At 44.2% G+C, this 16,175-nt stretch overlaps 2 protein-coding genes across 2 annotated transcripts in view; both read right to left on the bottom strand.

Annotated features, from left to right (window-relative positions):
* Positions 1 to 339: 339 nt before the first annotated feature.
* Positions 340 to 4,235, bottom strand: LOC310867203 (SPEG neighbor protein-like; the record flags this gene model as incomplete). The annotated part of the gene is made up of 5 exons (XM_083777080.1): positions 4,212 to 4,235; positions 3,955 to 4,064; positions 2,805 to 3,058; positions 1,858 to 1,999; positions 340 to 478 (listed from the first exon to the last, which is right to left on the bottom strand). The coding sequence occupies exons 2-5, from the start codon at positions 4,062 to 4,064 to the stop codon at positions 340 to 342; spliced, it is 645 nt and encodes a 214-aa protein (XP_083633206.1). The 5' UTR covers positions 4,212 to 4,235.
* A 906-nt stretch (positions 4,236 to 5,141) lies between these two features.
* Positions 5,142 to 16,175, bottom strand: part of LOC310867192 (striated muscle preferentially expressed protein kinase-like) — a 119,423-nt gene continuing 108,389 nt past the window's right edge. Inside the window, 4 exon segments of the mRNA XM_083777055.1 lie at positions 5,142 to 9,195; positions 10,465 to 10,614; positions 14,661 to 14,736; positions 15,713 to 15,936. Of these exon segments, the coding sequence (XP_083633181.1) occupies positions 8,931 to 9,195; positions 10,465 to 10,614; positions 14,661 to 14,736; positions 15,713 to 15,936 (715 nt within the window). The 3' untranslated portion in view covers positions 5,142 to 8,930.

Here is a 16,175-nt window from a genome sequence, read left to right as displayed (position 1 = left end):
GGCCGACTTGGTATAGTATTAAAAAAAGTGCATTTTCTGAATTTCTACTAGCACATTTCCAATCAGGAAGACATAGCAAAACTCACAAAATAGCAAAAAAGGTCTCTTTATTAGAATGTAATGGTTTATTATGTACATACTATTTGAACATATACTATTTGCCTTATATGTTATGTTCGTTAATGCAACAGTGATTTGTCGGTTGCATTCCAGTAAGAACAGAGACATACAGTACAGTAGAACACACTACTGTACTGAGGAGGATGTCGTCAGAGACATACAGTACAGTACAGTACAGAGACATACAGTAGAACACACACTGTACTGAGGAGGATGTCGTCACAGGATGTCCACACGGGCAAAGGACTGGTCAGTCCCGAGCTTGTTTTCCACGAAAACCTCATATTTTCCTGCGTCCGACAGACTGGCGTTTTTGATGGTGAGGATGGAGCTGCTGTCTCCGACGTCATAGAACACCCTGAAACAACACAAGGACTCAAGAATGTCACCCATTCCATATTATTGTCCCCTAGTGTCTCATCACAATGTCACATTATCTCATTAAGAATGTCACCCATTCCATATTATTGTCCCCTAGTGTCTCATCACAATGTCACATTATCTCATTAAGAATGTCACCCATTCCATATTATTGTCCCCTAGTGTCTCATCACAATGTCACATTATCTCATTAAGAATGTCACCCATTCCATATTATTGTCCCCTAGTGTCTCATCACAATGTCACATTATCTCATTAAGAATGTCACCCATTCCATATTATTGTCCCCTAGTGTCTCATCACAATGTCACATTATCTCATTAAGAATGTCACCCATTCCATATTATTGTCCCTAGTTTCTCATCTCAATGTCACATTGTTTTATTGAGCAAAAAAATAAACCATTCATTTATTTGAACATCAAGTTAGTTTTGACAATTAGTTTTCTAATTCAGTTTTTATTAGTTTTAGTGTTAGTTCTTTTCCATACTTTGAGTTGTTTAGAGGTTTGTCAGGTGTAATATTCCAAAAGGTCTGAGTAAAGAGACCTATTGTGTAATAAAAAAAAACTCAACATAACATATATATATAGCCTACCATTTAAAAATATATATATTCAGTTACTGTTGTTAACTAAGGGCATTTTGTCTAGAATCTCAGTTAGTTAGTTTTATAAACAATTAAAGTTTTTGTTATTTAGTTAAAGTTGAACCTCGCCACTTCTACTGCGTTCACACAGGCAGATGCAAAGATGCAGTCCGCCTTTCATTTTCAATGGAAGCCAGCAGCGACATGAACACTTCTACTGCGTTCACACGGGCAGATGCAAAGATGCAGTCCGCCTTTCATTTTCAATGGAAGCCAGCAGCGACATGAACACTTCTACTGCGTTCACACGGGCAGATGCAAAGATGCAGTCCACCTTTCATTTTCAATGGAAGCCAGCAGCGACATCAACATACAAAGATACATTCGTAGTTGCTGCAAAAGCTAGAAAAGCGACCCAGGCCGTAGCGTAACGGTCTGGGCACCGGACTGGTGATCCAGTCGCGGTGTGCCGCGGGTTCGACTCCCGGACCCGACACGGCCTTTACCGCATGTCATCCCCCCATCTCTCTCCCGTTTCCTGTCAGCCTACTTTCTATCCCTTAAAAAATCAATAAAGGCGTAAGCCGCAAAAAATATCTTAAAAAAAAAAAAAAAAAAAGGTAGAAAAGCTACAAAAAGATGCAAAGCTACAAAATACACTGTGTATAGCTTTGCATCTTTTGCATCTGCTGGTGTGAACGCAGCAGCATAACACCTGGCTGAGCGACAGCCTCCACGCCTAACGACTAAATGCAGCTGTTTAGAGACCTTTTATCCTCCTCGATGTCTTCTCCGTCTTTCAGCCAGCCGACGTCTGGAGGAGGCTCTCCGCTGATCTCAGCCCTGAGCGCCACCGTGGTTCCCCTCTTGACCTTCATGTTGGCCGGGCCTTTGGTGACCTTGGCAGGAACTGCAGGGAGAACAAACAACATGGGTTCAAAGGTTATTTTATTGACCTTCATGTTAACACCATCGGGGGCCCATGATGACGTAAATCAAGTTCAAGTGCACGGTCATGTGCCCCGAGACGGAGATTGATAATCTCCGTCAAATTAGTGCTATGAAAACTGATCGCATCGCTCTATACGGCCTAGAGGTCGCTTTGCTGACGATGGGCACATTTTATTAATGGATTAATCAGACCAGTGTGTGTCCAGTGGAAACCTCGTGTGAATCTGATCTCAGGTCAGAATGGGTATGGGCACGGGCCCTCAAGGTGTTCATTGGCGTGGCCTTTGGTGACCTTATAGCAGGAACTGGGGAGTGGGTTCAAGGTTGTTTTATTGTGACGTCTTGTACAGTATACATGTACATAAGAGTCAAAACTCTACTTTAGTTCTGCAGCTCTGCCTGATCATAACCATCCGACCGGCCTTCAGCTGGGTGGGCTGAAAACCCGAATCAATAAGGTATACAAAACTAAATATATTGGGTTGAAAATGGTTAACCCGTTTTGACCTGAGATCAGATTCTAAAAATCTCTTCTACATCCTGACGGTTTTCTGAAAAAGCTATGTTTCTATGTCAGTCGTTCTTCGATTTTTCAAAAATAGCAGACCTACAAGCTCGTAGCGCGCCACTCGGTGGTGCGCTATGAGCTTGTAGATCTGCTATTTTTCAATAGCTAAAACATAACTATAATGCTAACACCAAAAGGGGTTCCCGCCCCAAAATATAAACAAACAAAAACGACATAAGTGCATTACTGTACACACCCTCCACCAGAATACAAGCGGAGCCGGAGGTCTGTCCGAACGGGTTCTTGATGGTGACCGTGTACCTCCCCAGGTCCGCCAGCACCCCGTCCCGGACCACCAGCGCCACGAAGTCGGGGTCCTCGAAGACGTAGCGGTACTTGGGGCCGTCCTTCAGCTCCTTGGCGCCGCTGCCGTCCTTGGACCAGACGATGAACGGGTCGGGGAAGGCGCTGACCCGGGGCGGGCCTTTCTCCCTCAGCTCCTTACGAGACCTGTGGGAGACGGACCGACCGCAAGGATTCAATGATTCACCCATCAATGATTCAATGATTCACCCATCAATGATTCAATGATTCACCCATCAATGATTCAATGATTCACCCATTTAGACCTATAAGTTCAAACGATTTGTCACACACGTTACCGCAGTGAAATTTGTTCTCTGCGTTTGACCCATCTCTCTTGGAGCGGTGAGCCGCAGCCGTGCCTCGCTCGGGAATCATTTGATTAGTAGATTTGACCCCCCAATCCAACCCTTTGAAGCAGGGAGGCATTGGGTCCCATTTTTTACAGTCTTTGGTATGACCCGGCCGGGGATCGAACCCCCGACCTCCCAGTCTCAGGGTGGACACTCTAACCCACAAGGTCACTGTCTGGTAGATTCTACATACTGTATGTCTTCTAAATCCTGACAGTTTTCTGAAAAACCCTATGTTTCTATGTCAGTCGTATTCAACCTTTTTCAAGTCAAGGAGCCCCAAAATTATATGTATTTGGCCGGCGACCCCCAAAATATGTTGTTACAGGGACCCCCCCCCCCCCAGAAGCAAAGATATGAGTTAAAAACGTTGGCTCTGAAAGAATATATATATATATATATATATATATATATATATATATATATATAATATATATATATATATATATTCAAAGATTTGCACTACATTTTCACGATTTTTCAAAAATAGCAGATCTACAAGCTCATAGCGCGCGATTTAAAAAAATCGAAGAACCACTGACATAGAAACATAGCTTTTTCAGAAAACTGTGATTTTCAAACAGACATTTTTAGATTCTGATCTCAGGTATTTTCAAACAGACATTTTTAGATTCTGATCTCAGGTCAAAATGGGTTAAAATAATAAGAAAATAAGGGAATATACGGTACCTGTGACCTCGGAAAGATGCCTGGATGCGAATGGCGGCTTCCTGGATCTGGAGGTCAGTGATGTTCAGAGCGCACCCTGGAGGTGGGCCAGCCATCGTGGCTTTGGACATCTGGCGCGGGTCAGAACAATAATAATAAGTCACCGCTTAGAGAGGGAAACCTGGAAAGAAAGTTCTCCACATGATGAAGCTTCAAAGTTCATGCTCAACTTACACTAGAAATGGTCTTGTCAAAACTCGGTATATATAATGTCTTACCCTGTGGAGAGTGAGATCCTTCCTCTTCACTCCAGAACTGAAGGCACAATGAGGCTAGTCTAGGGCTGTCAGGGTTTATATCTGAGGGTCCAGAGGAGCGAGTCGGGCCCTTCAGGACCAAAGGCAGGAAGAAGAGACATCACAACATTCCTTCTCCTTCTACGGGGCTTCGTATTTTATGAGCCAGGGCCTGTAGGGCCGATTGAAGACACACACCACATGCTGGAGTCGATGTGGCTGCCCATCCTTATATAGTCCTCTACATGAAATACTCCAGAGAATGATTAGAGCAGTTTATAGTTTAGTTAATTGCCTGAAGAATGAGATTGCGATGTGGAGTGCTTCCCTGGTGAAGAAGATGGAGATACACCCTTTATGGGTGCGGTCCTAGCTACAGTTCTGCTTCGTGACAAGTAGTATGAAGTCTATTGACTTTTCAAGATACTTAGATTCACGTTATTCAATTTTGATTGGAAACACTGCCTGGCAACAATGTTTAAGATGTTATCAACAGATGAATATATAGGCTACTGTATGAATATATGATCAATTGAGAAATTAACTTCATAATAATGATAAGCTTAAGGAACACTGAATGAAACAAAGAACTAAAAATAAACCCAAATATCAAATAGGCCTGACGTCGAAATAAAAAAAAACGTTTGCTCTGAAAGAATATATATTCAAAGATACATTTTTAAGATTTTTCAAAAATAGCAGACCTCAAGCTCGTAGTGCGCCACTCGGTGGCGCGCTATGAGCTTGTAGATCTGCTATTTTTCAATAGCTAAAGTATAACATTAGTTAAAACACCAAAAGAGGTTCCCGTCCAGAATGGGTTAAGAATCTTTAGTATACAAGTCGAGGAAATTCGTTTCAGTGATTTCCTGGTTCCATGCTGAAAACAAAAAGTTTGCATCGTACTCATAATATTTATGTGATTTCCTTTATTGTTCACAGCCTTAATCAGCCATGCCAGACTCGTGAGACTTCACAGAACAGAAAAGGAAGAAAAAGAGCAGAAGCCGCACCAGCAAAATACAATCACACCATCAATAAATAAATAATGGCAAACACACAAAAGGCAATCCAGTTAATATAGTGTTAAAAATAAGGACCTGATAAAGTCGGTCATTTAATTAACGAGCTGTTTAGTTTTTTGGGGGTTCAATACCCGTCACATGAGGCACTGCAATACATTCAATTTCCACAAAATACTGTAGATTCATCACCCCCCCCCCCCCCCCCCCCCTCCGTTTTAGTTTGGTACAAAAATGTGGAGCTCTTGCGTTTAAACCCTGCTCTGAATTTACAAACGGTTGCAACTTCATTTCAGATGATTATACAGAGCCAAATTAATACATCGGAGAGGCAATTAAACATTGTCACGCAACGTATTTTCATGCTGAACATCCTTGCTCTTAATTCATCTGAAAATAAACCTTTCCCCCTGTTCCTATTATTAAAATACATTGACTGAACCAGTAAAGACAAATAAAATAATGGCAGTGATTAATGTGGCAATGGCAAAATACTCCACAGTCTATAATGAATGAACCATTTCACGATGTTTTCTGTTAAAACTCCTTCTCAGCCAATGCCAGAATGAAAACGTGTTTCAACTTTATACATAATAGTTTTAATGACATGTCACTGTCATATACTGCCATACTTGCTCTACGAAAGAAACCTACGTATATACCAAACTTTGTTAAAGACCTGAAATTGGTGCAAATGTATAAAGGTTAATTTACTCTGTGGTGGCTAGGTTATGCAAATACAACCATTCGACTTATCAACGATATCTAATCGCTTGAATTCATTTTGTATATGGCCCAAATGACCATTGTATAATATAAGCTAATATAATCTCTAACATGACCCCTTCCTGTGTTTCGGAAAACAAAAAGGTTGGACTCAACTACCTCTTATTCAAAAAACTGTCAGTGTCTACAAAATAAAACGAAAAAAACAAACAAATACAAAACATTTTCCCAAGCTGTTGCTATAAGAATGTAAGTTATAATAACAGAAATCAACGGGCTTGCTTTCAGCAATGTGTTTGAGAATACATCTCATAAATGGCCATCATGCTAGCTAATGCTAGAGCTAACTCTAAAACCACTTCACCCCCAATACTGTACGCAGGGGTCCCCCAGGGGTCACTGGTTCCCAAACCTTTTCATGTCAAGGACCCCCAAATTGACACCAATTAGCCCGCGGACCCCCCATTTGAAGAGACATGCCAGGGACCCCCATAAGAGAAGATTTCTACGGCTCTAGCAGTGATTCTCAACCAGTTTCATTTCAAGGACCCCCAGTTTGACATGCATTAGTCTACTCCATACGGACCCCCATTTAATGGCATTTCCATCTCTGGAACCCCCACATTTTTATTGTAAAATCAATGTTAATTTGAACTCTGAGAGGTTCCATTTGTACGCTCTCAGAGTTACAGACCCATAAGGGTCCATTTGGTTCCTAACTATCATTTAGCTGGGGACCCCCTGGAACTCCCTCAAGGACCCCTGGGGGTCCCCGGACCCCACTTTGGGAACCACTGGTCTAGGGCCCCTCTACACCAAATATATATATTCGGGGGAAAAAATTAACAATCTACAAACTCACAGCGGGTCGCGTTGCAACTTGTTGCGAGCTTCTCCGTTGATTATTCCCTCCGTTCATGTGAATAAGGGCACTTGGGAAGCACCCTTGTGTCTTTTCTTGTGTAACCCATTTTGTATCATTCCTTGTAAACGTTGGGTGAACCCGTGTAATGACGACGGCACGTTTAATCGTCTGCGCGGTGACCGACTGGTCGATTCGGCACGACCGTAAACCTCCTCGTAGTGAAATCACCAGTATGAATGACAAAGCATGCCTAAATCAAAATGACTGTAGTGGCTTTACAGTACATTGGGTTACTATAAAAATGTGTATTCAATAATCTCAGCGGAGTTGGAGCACTAATGTGATGGTTGCTTGTTGGGTTGGCTGCGATATGGTTTCATATCCACTTACATTGTGCTTTAGCAGCTATGTGACCACGGGCGTTTAAACTGGAAGTTAATGATTTCTTTTCCATTCTCTTCGGTTTTTGTCTTTGAAAATGAGAGAATATTAGTCTGGGATTTTTTTTTTTGCATAACTGCCCTGTTCTGATAGCCCTTACAGAGTATCCAATATAACCTCTTCTAGAACCCCATTATAAAAGTTCTTTTTCAAATGATTAAAATCCAAATCTGTTAAAGGTCACTGCTTGAGGTATAGGCCTACACTACGGTAATGGAGGGTAGCAGTGGCTCCTGAAATGGCAGCATCATTCATCATTCATTCATTCAGGTAATTCAGGTAATAATTTGAACGTGTTCCATTATAGATGGTTTAGACGTGGGCTTGGAGGTGGTTAAGGTTTTAAGGTTTTGCCAGTGAGATTGTATGGCCTCAAACTCCTGGGTTCAGAGCTTTGGGTGCCATGCATCACTACAGGTCAGATGCCACTATAATCTCCACAGCGAACAGTAGAGATATTTTATGATAATGATTGTGCGATTTGCACTGCTCTGTATGAGGACTTATAAACGGTTACAAGTCACAGCCCTTACAGCAAAAACACATCACTGCAATAAATACCTCTCTTTGTGTTCCTTATTTAGTTATGTTGCTGCATACGCTGTACATTAAGAAAGTTCTGTTATTTTGTTGTCTTGAACATTAAAGTTCAGTTATTTTGTTGACATTAAAGCTTTACCTAGCTAGACACTCTCTCTCTCTCTCTCTCTCTCTCCCTCTCTCCTCCCTCCCTCTCTCTCTCTCTCTCTGATGCACTTTCACAATAAAACAATGCTCACCAATCTAAACGATGACTAAGTTCTATGGCAGCCATTTTAGGTCTTATTCATTTATGTCTTTTAGGTCGTTATTACCACGGCGCGACAGCAACGGTTCCGCACGATCCATTCAGTAGACGCATTTTCTGTCACTTGATATAGAATGAAAGTCATTTATACAAAATGCAGATTATATATTTCCTTTTGATCATTCAAAAAAATCTCATCTGAAAATATTTTAGGTCAAATATATAAAAATGACAAAAAAGGTACAAACCTTGAGCTGTTTTAACCTAGACAAAAAAACCTAGACAATTTGACACAAAGCCATGCCATCAAGCCCAGGTACCGTTGCTTAATTTCCTCTGGGTCTTATTAGGGCCGGTTCATACTCCTATTTTACTGCTGTAGTGCCCAAATGATTTCGGAAATGTTCAGCAGTACTGGAGCCGACTTTTGGACGGTACCCCCCCCCCCCCCGAACCTCAAATGACGTCACATTGTAGGCTCTACAGAGCCGAACCCACTTTTATGGGGCTCTAAAATAGGAGTATGAATCGCGCCTTATACTCTTGACAGCATTCTTTCACATTTCTCTTCTTCCAGAACCAGAAAACACCTCATATCACCCAGAGCTCTTCAGCTAGATGAGAGAGCCAGTGCTGGTTTCTTTGTGTTTTGTCGTTACCTCTTGGTCAACCAACTCAGCTGTCCCAACAACAACAACAACGACGTATGACCCGGAGACTAGAGGCCTCCTCTAAAACCCTCTCGGCCCCGTGTCTCGTGTCTTGCCTTGTGTGAGGCCGAGCGCACACTCCCCCCTCCCCCCCCCCCCCTCGAGGTCCCGCCCAGCTTCGTCGCGTCGTCGCAGAGGACATCGTCCTCCTCACTGGGCGACGAACGGGACGGGCGAGGTGGGCGGCGGGAAGGGGACGGGCGAGGTGGGACTGGTGGGCGTGTGTGGCGAGCTCTGGTAGGAGCGCAGCAGGACCTTGTGCGAGGTGGCCTCCAGCTCTCGCCTCTGCTGCTGCTCGGCCAGGAACTCCTTGAGGCGCGTGGTGGTGAAGGTCAGCGTCTGCCTCCGGAGGCGCATCAGGTAGGCGTCCTGCAGCCAGGAGTTGTTGTAGCAGTCCTTGACGGTCGGACGGGCCCTGTGGGGTTGGAACGAGACCCGGAACAGTCATACACAGTATGCGTGGCATTGCCATTGTAGGCAAAACAGTTCGAAAACAGCAGATTTTCAAGCTCACAACACGTTGTGCATTGCGACATTGTTAGCTTGTAAATCAACTGTTTTAGCTATTGAGGCCTGCATTTGTGTGTGTCCTGTCTGTCTGTCTGTCTGTCTGTCTGTCTGTCTGTGTCTATGTATGCGGTAAGACTATAAAAGTACCGGTCTGTGACCACTGAGTAGCACTGTTGAGCAGCCATAACTCGCACGCATACTCACGCACAGCACAACTCAGTTCAGACATGATTTTCTTTTAAATTGGAGGTTCTGAAAATAACATGTATTCTAAAATGTACAATATTCCTACCTAGTCTTAATGGCAAAAATATGTTTAATAATTAAGCATCTGTATTAATAATAAGCCATTAACTTTGTTCAGTCCGTTGTTTACCAGGCTGTAGCAAAACCTCATGATAAGCTAATATTATTAAGCACAAACACACAGTAGAGATTTCATGTAAATAAGGGACGTAATAGCAGATCTACAAGCTCATAGCGTTGCCACCGAGTGGCGTGCTACGAGCTTGTAGATCTGCTATCTTTGAAAAATGTTAGGATGTAGAAGACATTTTTAGAATCTGAATGGGTGTTAAGTATTTTTTTATTATTATTATTATTTTTTATCCCACGATTTTGTAACCCATTTTTCACCCCTGTGTCAATCATCTAATGTGATCCTGGGCTCTACACACACCCTCCACCAACCTAGTCCCCATATATGGGGGACAAGGGGAGAGCAACGGACTTGAACTCATGCTTCCTTCATGCCTGAGTGTCCAAGTTGCTCCTTTACACCTGACAGGGGGGAGTTTCCCTGGTTGGACGTAGCGCGTGGAAGGAACACGTTATTCCGACCAGTTCCTTTCCCCTCCATCAGGCGCCCCGGCTGGCCAGGGGGAGGCAGTTTAGTGACCAGGATTACTGCATGTTTTTTGTGAGGGTACCTACCCTAGGGGACACGGGGAGAACATGTGAGGGTACCTACCCTAGGGGACACGGGGAGAACATGTGAGGGTACCTACCCTAGGGGACACGGGGAGAACATGTGAGGGTACCTACCCTAGGGGACACGGGGAGAACATGTGAGGGTACCTACCCTAGGGGACACGGGGAGAACATGCAAACTCCACACAGAAAGGCCCTTTGGGTGTTAAGCATTGAGTGTATATAAGGCTGCAGTGCAGCTTACCAAGGATAGCTACAGAGGATCTTCTTCAGGAACAGAGAGGCGCTTTGGGACACGTTCTGGTACATCTTGGAGAGGTCAAACTTGGCCGCCAGGATCCTGCTCTCGGTCTCCTGGGGGTCGTTGTCCGTAAACGGAGACCTGCCGCTCAGCCTGGAAACCAAACCACAAGAATTGTGAAAAGGAAAGGAAAGGTACTATGTTTACCCAGGGTAACTGGACTAAGGAAAGGAAAGGTACTATGTTTACCCAGGGTAACTGGACTAAGGAAAGGAAAGGTACCATGTTTACCCAGGGTAACTGGACTAAGGAAAGGAAAGGTACTATGTTTACCCAGGGTAACTGGACTAAGCTCAAGAACTTGTTTACAGCCAGGCCCTGCTCATAGAACATTTCATGGTAGGGGTTCAATGCCTTGTCCAATTAAGGGCACTTCAGCGGTGGTAATTTTAACGTGCCGGTCCGGGGATACGAACTAGCGACCTTCCGATATCAAGACCGCTCCGGAAAACCGTTCGGCCAGCGCTGCCTCTAAAAAACTGCCTCTGTGAAACTGCTTGGACCATATAAAATAAAGTCCTCCAGGGCTATATATTATGCCCCCTCTTGTTGCTCTAAACTATTTCTTTTTTGGGAAAACAGCCACTCATTGTGAGCTGATAGATTGACTATTTTTTTAAATGTTGGTATCAGAATATGGATATATATCGACTCGAGCACTGAAGTCTGACGTCACTTTCAGTAGAGGGCGCCAATACACAGGTTCATGTATTTTCTTTTTTTTTAAATTTGCAGTGAAATCTCCATTGGGCGATTTTAGGTCGCTTCATATAAGAACTGTGTTTGAAAAATAAACCGACCACCCCGGCCTTTCTGTCAGGGGAGTGGCTGTGCCTCGTTAATGATGTCCATTCATATTTGATACGGCCAGTTTCTGGAGAAAAATGGAATTCATGTGGCCGCAAAAGCCTTGAAACTATACATATGAAGGCAATGTCGCTGCTAATATACGTCACGCCCAGCTGTCAACACATTATAGCGTTCCTGAGATTCCTTGTTTACCAAGATAAGGAGCTGCCCCCCGGACCCCTGGGGTGCTTGACAGCATTCTAACAAAGGCTTCGTTTTTACAGGCCTAACAGTAAATAACTCAGGCATGTTTCTATTCTAAGCGAGTCACCACAGTATTGCACGTCTTTGTCTCAACTTACACCTCCTGTGTGTCAGTCAGTGTACATTAGCTGAAAATAGGTTGACTGATATGTACATGTGTCCGTCCAGATCTGATCCATCATCTGTCTAAATGGGCTGACAGTCTAACACGGATGTCAAATCTATATCTACATAGAATTCCGTTGTTCACATTTACATGTATTTATTTAAACAAACGCCATTCAGGAAGGTTGTTTTCAGCGCCAGAACTCAAAGGGTTTCATGGTAATATCACTGCCCATTATGAAAAAAAGAGTACCATATCGCTCTTCTATTTTAAGAGGCCTTTACTGGGTGTAAGAAACCCTTGTGTAAGGCCTTTTTAAGAGGCCTTTACTGGGTGGGAAAAACCCTTGTGTTAGGCCTTTTTAAGAGGCCTTTACTGGGGGGAGAAACCCTTGTGTAAGGCCTTTTTAAGAGGCCTTTACTGGGTGGGAGAAACCCTTGTGTAAGGCCTTTTTAAGAGGCCTTTACTGGGTGTAAGAAACCCTTGTGTAAGGCCCTTTTTAAGAGGCCTTTACTGGGTGTAAGAAACCCTTGTGTAAGGCCCTTTTAAGAGGCCTTTACTGGGTGTAAGAAACCCTTGTGTAAGGCCCTTTTAAGAGGCCTTTACTGGGGGGAGAAACCCTTGTGTTAGGCCTTTTTAAGAGGCCTTTACTGGGTGGGAGAAACCCTTGTGTAAGGCCTTTTTAAGAGGCCTTTACTGGGTGGGAGAAACCCTTGTGTAAGGCCTTTTTGAGAGGCCTTTACTGGGGGGAGAAACCCTTGTGTAAGGCCTTTTTAAGAGGCCTTTACTGGGGGGAGAAACCCTTGTGTTAGGCCTTTTTAAGAGGCCTTTACTGGGGGGAGAAACCCTTGTGTTAGGCCTTTTTAAGAGGCCTTTACTGGGTGGGAGAAACCCTTGTGTAAGGCCTTTTTAAGAGGCCTTTACTGGGTGGGAGAAACCCTTGTGTAAGGCCTTTTTGAGAGGCCTTTACTGGGGGGAGAAACCCTTGTGTAAGGCCTTTTTAAGAGGCCTTTACTGGGTGGGAGAAACCCTTGTGTAAGGCCTTTTTAAGAGGCCTTTACTGGGTGTGAGAAACCCTTGTGTAAGGCCTTTTTAAGAGGCCTTTACTGGTGGGAGAAACCCCTGTGTAAGGCCTTTTTAAGAGGCCTTTACTGGTGGGAGAAACCCTTGTGTTAGGCCTTTTTAAGAGGCCTTTACTGGGTGTAAGAAACCCTTGTGTTAGGCCCTTTTAAGAGGCCTTTACTGGGTGGGAGAAACCCTTGTGTAAGGCCTTTTTAAGAGGCCTTTACTGGGTGTGAGAAACCCTTGTGTAAGGCCCTTTTAAGAGGCCTTTACTGGGTGGGAGAAACCCTTGTGTAAGGCCCTTTTAAGAGGCCTTTACTGGGTGGGAGAAACCCTTGTGTAAGGCCTTTTTAAGAGGCCTTTACTGGGTGGGAGAAACCCTTGTGTAAGGCCCTTTTAAGAGGCCTTTACTGGGTGGGAGAAACCCTTGTGTAAGGCCTTTTTAAGAGGCCTTTACTGGGTGTAAGAAACCCTTGTGTAAGGCCTTTTTAAGAGGCCTTTACTGGGTGTAAGAAACCCTTGTGTAAGGCCTTTTTAAGAGGCCTTTACTGGGTGTAAGAAACCCTTGTGTAAGGCCTTTTTAAGAGGCCTTTACTGGGTGTAAGAAACCCTTGTGTTAGGCCTTTTTAAGAGGCCTTTACTGGGTGTAAGAAACCCTTGTGTTAGGCCTTTTTAAGAGGCCTTTACTGGGTGTAAGAAACCCTTGTGTTAGGCCTTTTTAAGAGGCCTTTACTGGGTGTAAGAAACCCTTGTGTAAGGCCTTTTTAAGAGGCCTTTACTGGGTGGGAGAAACCCTTGTGTAAGGCCTTTTTAAGAGGCCTTTACTGGGGGGAGAAACCCTTGTGTAAGGCCTTTTTAAGAGGCCTTTACTGGGGGGAGAAACCCTTGTGTAAGGCCTTTTTAAGAGGCCTTTACTGGGTGTAAGAAACCCTTGTGTAAGGCCTTTTTAAGAGGCCTTTACTGGGTGTAAGAAACCCTTGTGTTAGGCCTTTTTAAGAGGCCTTTACTGGGTGTAAGAAACCCTTGTGTTAGGCCTTTTTAAGAGGCCTTTACTGGGTGTAAGAAACCCTTGTGTAAGGCCTTTTTAAGAGGCCTTTACTGGGTGTAAGAAACCCTTGTGTAAGGCCTTTTTAAGAGGCCTTTACTGGGTGTAAGAAACCCTTGTGTAAGGCCTTTTTAAGAGGCCTTTACTGGGTGTAAGAAACCCTTGTGTTAGGCCTTTTTAAGAGGCCTTTACTGGGTGTGAGAAACCCTTGTGTAAGGCCTTTTTAAGAGGCCTTTACTGGGTGTAAGAAACCCTTGTGTTAGGCCTTTTTAAGAGGCCTTTACTGGGTGTAAGAAACCCTTGTGTAAGGCCTTTTTAAGAGGCCTTTACTGGGTGTAAGAAACCCTTGTGTAAGGCCTTTTTAAGAGGCCTTTACTGGGTGTAAGAAACCCTTGTGTAAGGCCTTTTTAAGAGGCCTTTACTGGGGGGAGAAACCCTTGTGTTAGGCCTTTTTAAGAGGCCTTTACTGGGTGTAAGAAACCCTTGTGTAAGGCCTTTTTAAGAGGCCTTTACTGGGGGGAGAAACCCTTGTGTAAGGCCCTTTTAAGAGGCCTTTACTGGGTGGGAGAAACCCTTGTGTAAGGCCTTTTTAAGAGGCCTTTACTGGTGGGAGAAACCCTTGTGTAAGGCCTTTTTGAGAGGCCTTTACTGGGTGTAAGAAACCCTTGTGTTAGGCCTTTTTAAGAGGCCTTTACTGGGTGTGAGAAACCCTTGTGTAAGGCCTTTTTAAGAGGCCTTTACTGGGTGGGAGAAACCCTTGTGTTAGGCCTTTTTAAGAGGCCTTTACTGGGTGTGAAAAACCCTTGTGTAAGGCCTTTTTAAGAGGCCTTTACTGGGTGTAAGAAACCCTTGTGTTAAAGCCACACTACTCACATGATGAAAGTCAGGACGCCCACGCTCCAGATGTCGGCCGGAGGTCCCACCACGTCCCCTTTCAACATCTCCGGAGCTGGAGAACAACAAGTCAACACACAGTCCTCATCATCATACAGTATGTCCTCCTCATCATACTGTTACTGTATGTCCTGCTTACAGAGCTATCATTATGTTCCCCTATTGTGCCAGCCTAAAGCCTATAGAATGATGGATTTAATACTACATCTGATGTGCATTACTGCACTTACAGCAGGGGTGGAGAAAGTACTCAATTGCTTTACTTAAGTAAAAGTACCAATACTGCAATTTAGAACCACTTCGTTACAAGTAAAAGTACGGAATTGAAAATGTACTTGAGTAAAAGTACAACAGTATCGGCATCGAAATGTACTTAAAGTACTAAAGGTAAAAGTACCCATTGTACACACTACAGCGGTAAAATAGGAGTATGAATCGGCCCCTAACACTACAGCGGTAAAATAGGAGTATGAATCGGCCCCTAACACTACAGCGGTAAAATAGGAGTATGAATCGGCCCCTAACACTACAGCGGTAAAATAGGAGCATGAATCGGCCCCTAACACTACAGCGGTAAAATAGGAGTATGAATCGACCCCCAACACTACAGCGGTAAAATAGGAGTATGAATCGGCCCTTATCACTACAGCGGTAAAATAGGAGTATGAATCGACCCCCAACACTACAGCGGTAAAATAGGAGTATGAATCGCCCCCTAACACTACAGCGGTAAAATAGGAGTATGAATCGGCCCCTAACTCTACAGCGGTAAAATAGGAGTATGAATCGGCCCTTATCACTACAGCGGTAAAATAGGAGTATGAATCGGCCCTTATCACTACAGCGGTAAAATAGGAGCATGAATCGGCCCCTAACACTACAGCGGTAAAATAGGAGTATGAATCGGCCCCTAACTCTACAGCGGTAAAATAGGAGTATGAATCGGCCCCTAACACTACAGCGGTAAAATAGGAGTATGAATCGGCCCCCAACACTACAGCGGTAAAATAGGAGTATGAATCGGCCCTTACACATGTAGTCCAGTGTTCCGATGGCGGGGCTGAACTGCTTGAGGAACAGAGGGTTGAAGGTCTGGGCGGTGCCAAAGTCGATGATCTTGACCACGTTCATGTAGGTGACGATGATGTTGTCGGGCTTGATGTCCAGATGCAGGATGCGCCGGTTGTGCAGGTAGTCCAGACCCTGGAGGACCTGGATGATGTAGGACACCACGTCGTCCTCCGAGTAGCGGAACCTGAGGGCCAAAAAGCACTCGCATGTTATAACCTGCCACGTAACTCCCCTAACCTCATAGTCTTAACCTGCCACGTAACTCCCCTAACCTCATAGTCTTAACCTGCCACGTAACTCCCCTAACCTCAGTCTTAACCTGCCACGTAACTCCCCTAACCTCATAGTCTTAACCTGCCACGTAACTCCCCTAACCTCATAGTCTTAACCTGCCACGTAACTCCCCTAACCTCATAGTCTTAA

The sequence above is a fragment of the Protomyctophum parallelum genome (genome assembly GCF_964188405.1).
Source record: "Protomyctophum parallelum genome assembly, chromosome: 11".
NCBI classification, from domain to species: Eukaryota; Metazoa; Chordata; class Actinopteri; order Myctophiformes; family Myctophidae; genus Protomyctophum; species Protomyctophum parallelum.
The sequence above is the reverse complement of the archived record's forward strand: the minus strand, read 5'-3'. Positions and strand labels throughout refer to the sequence as shown.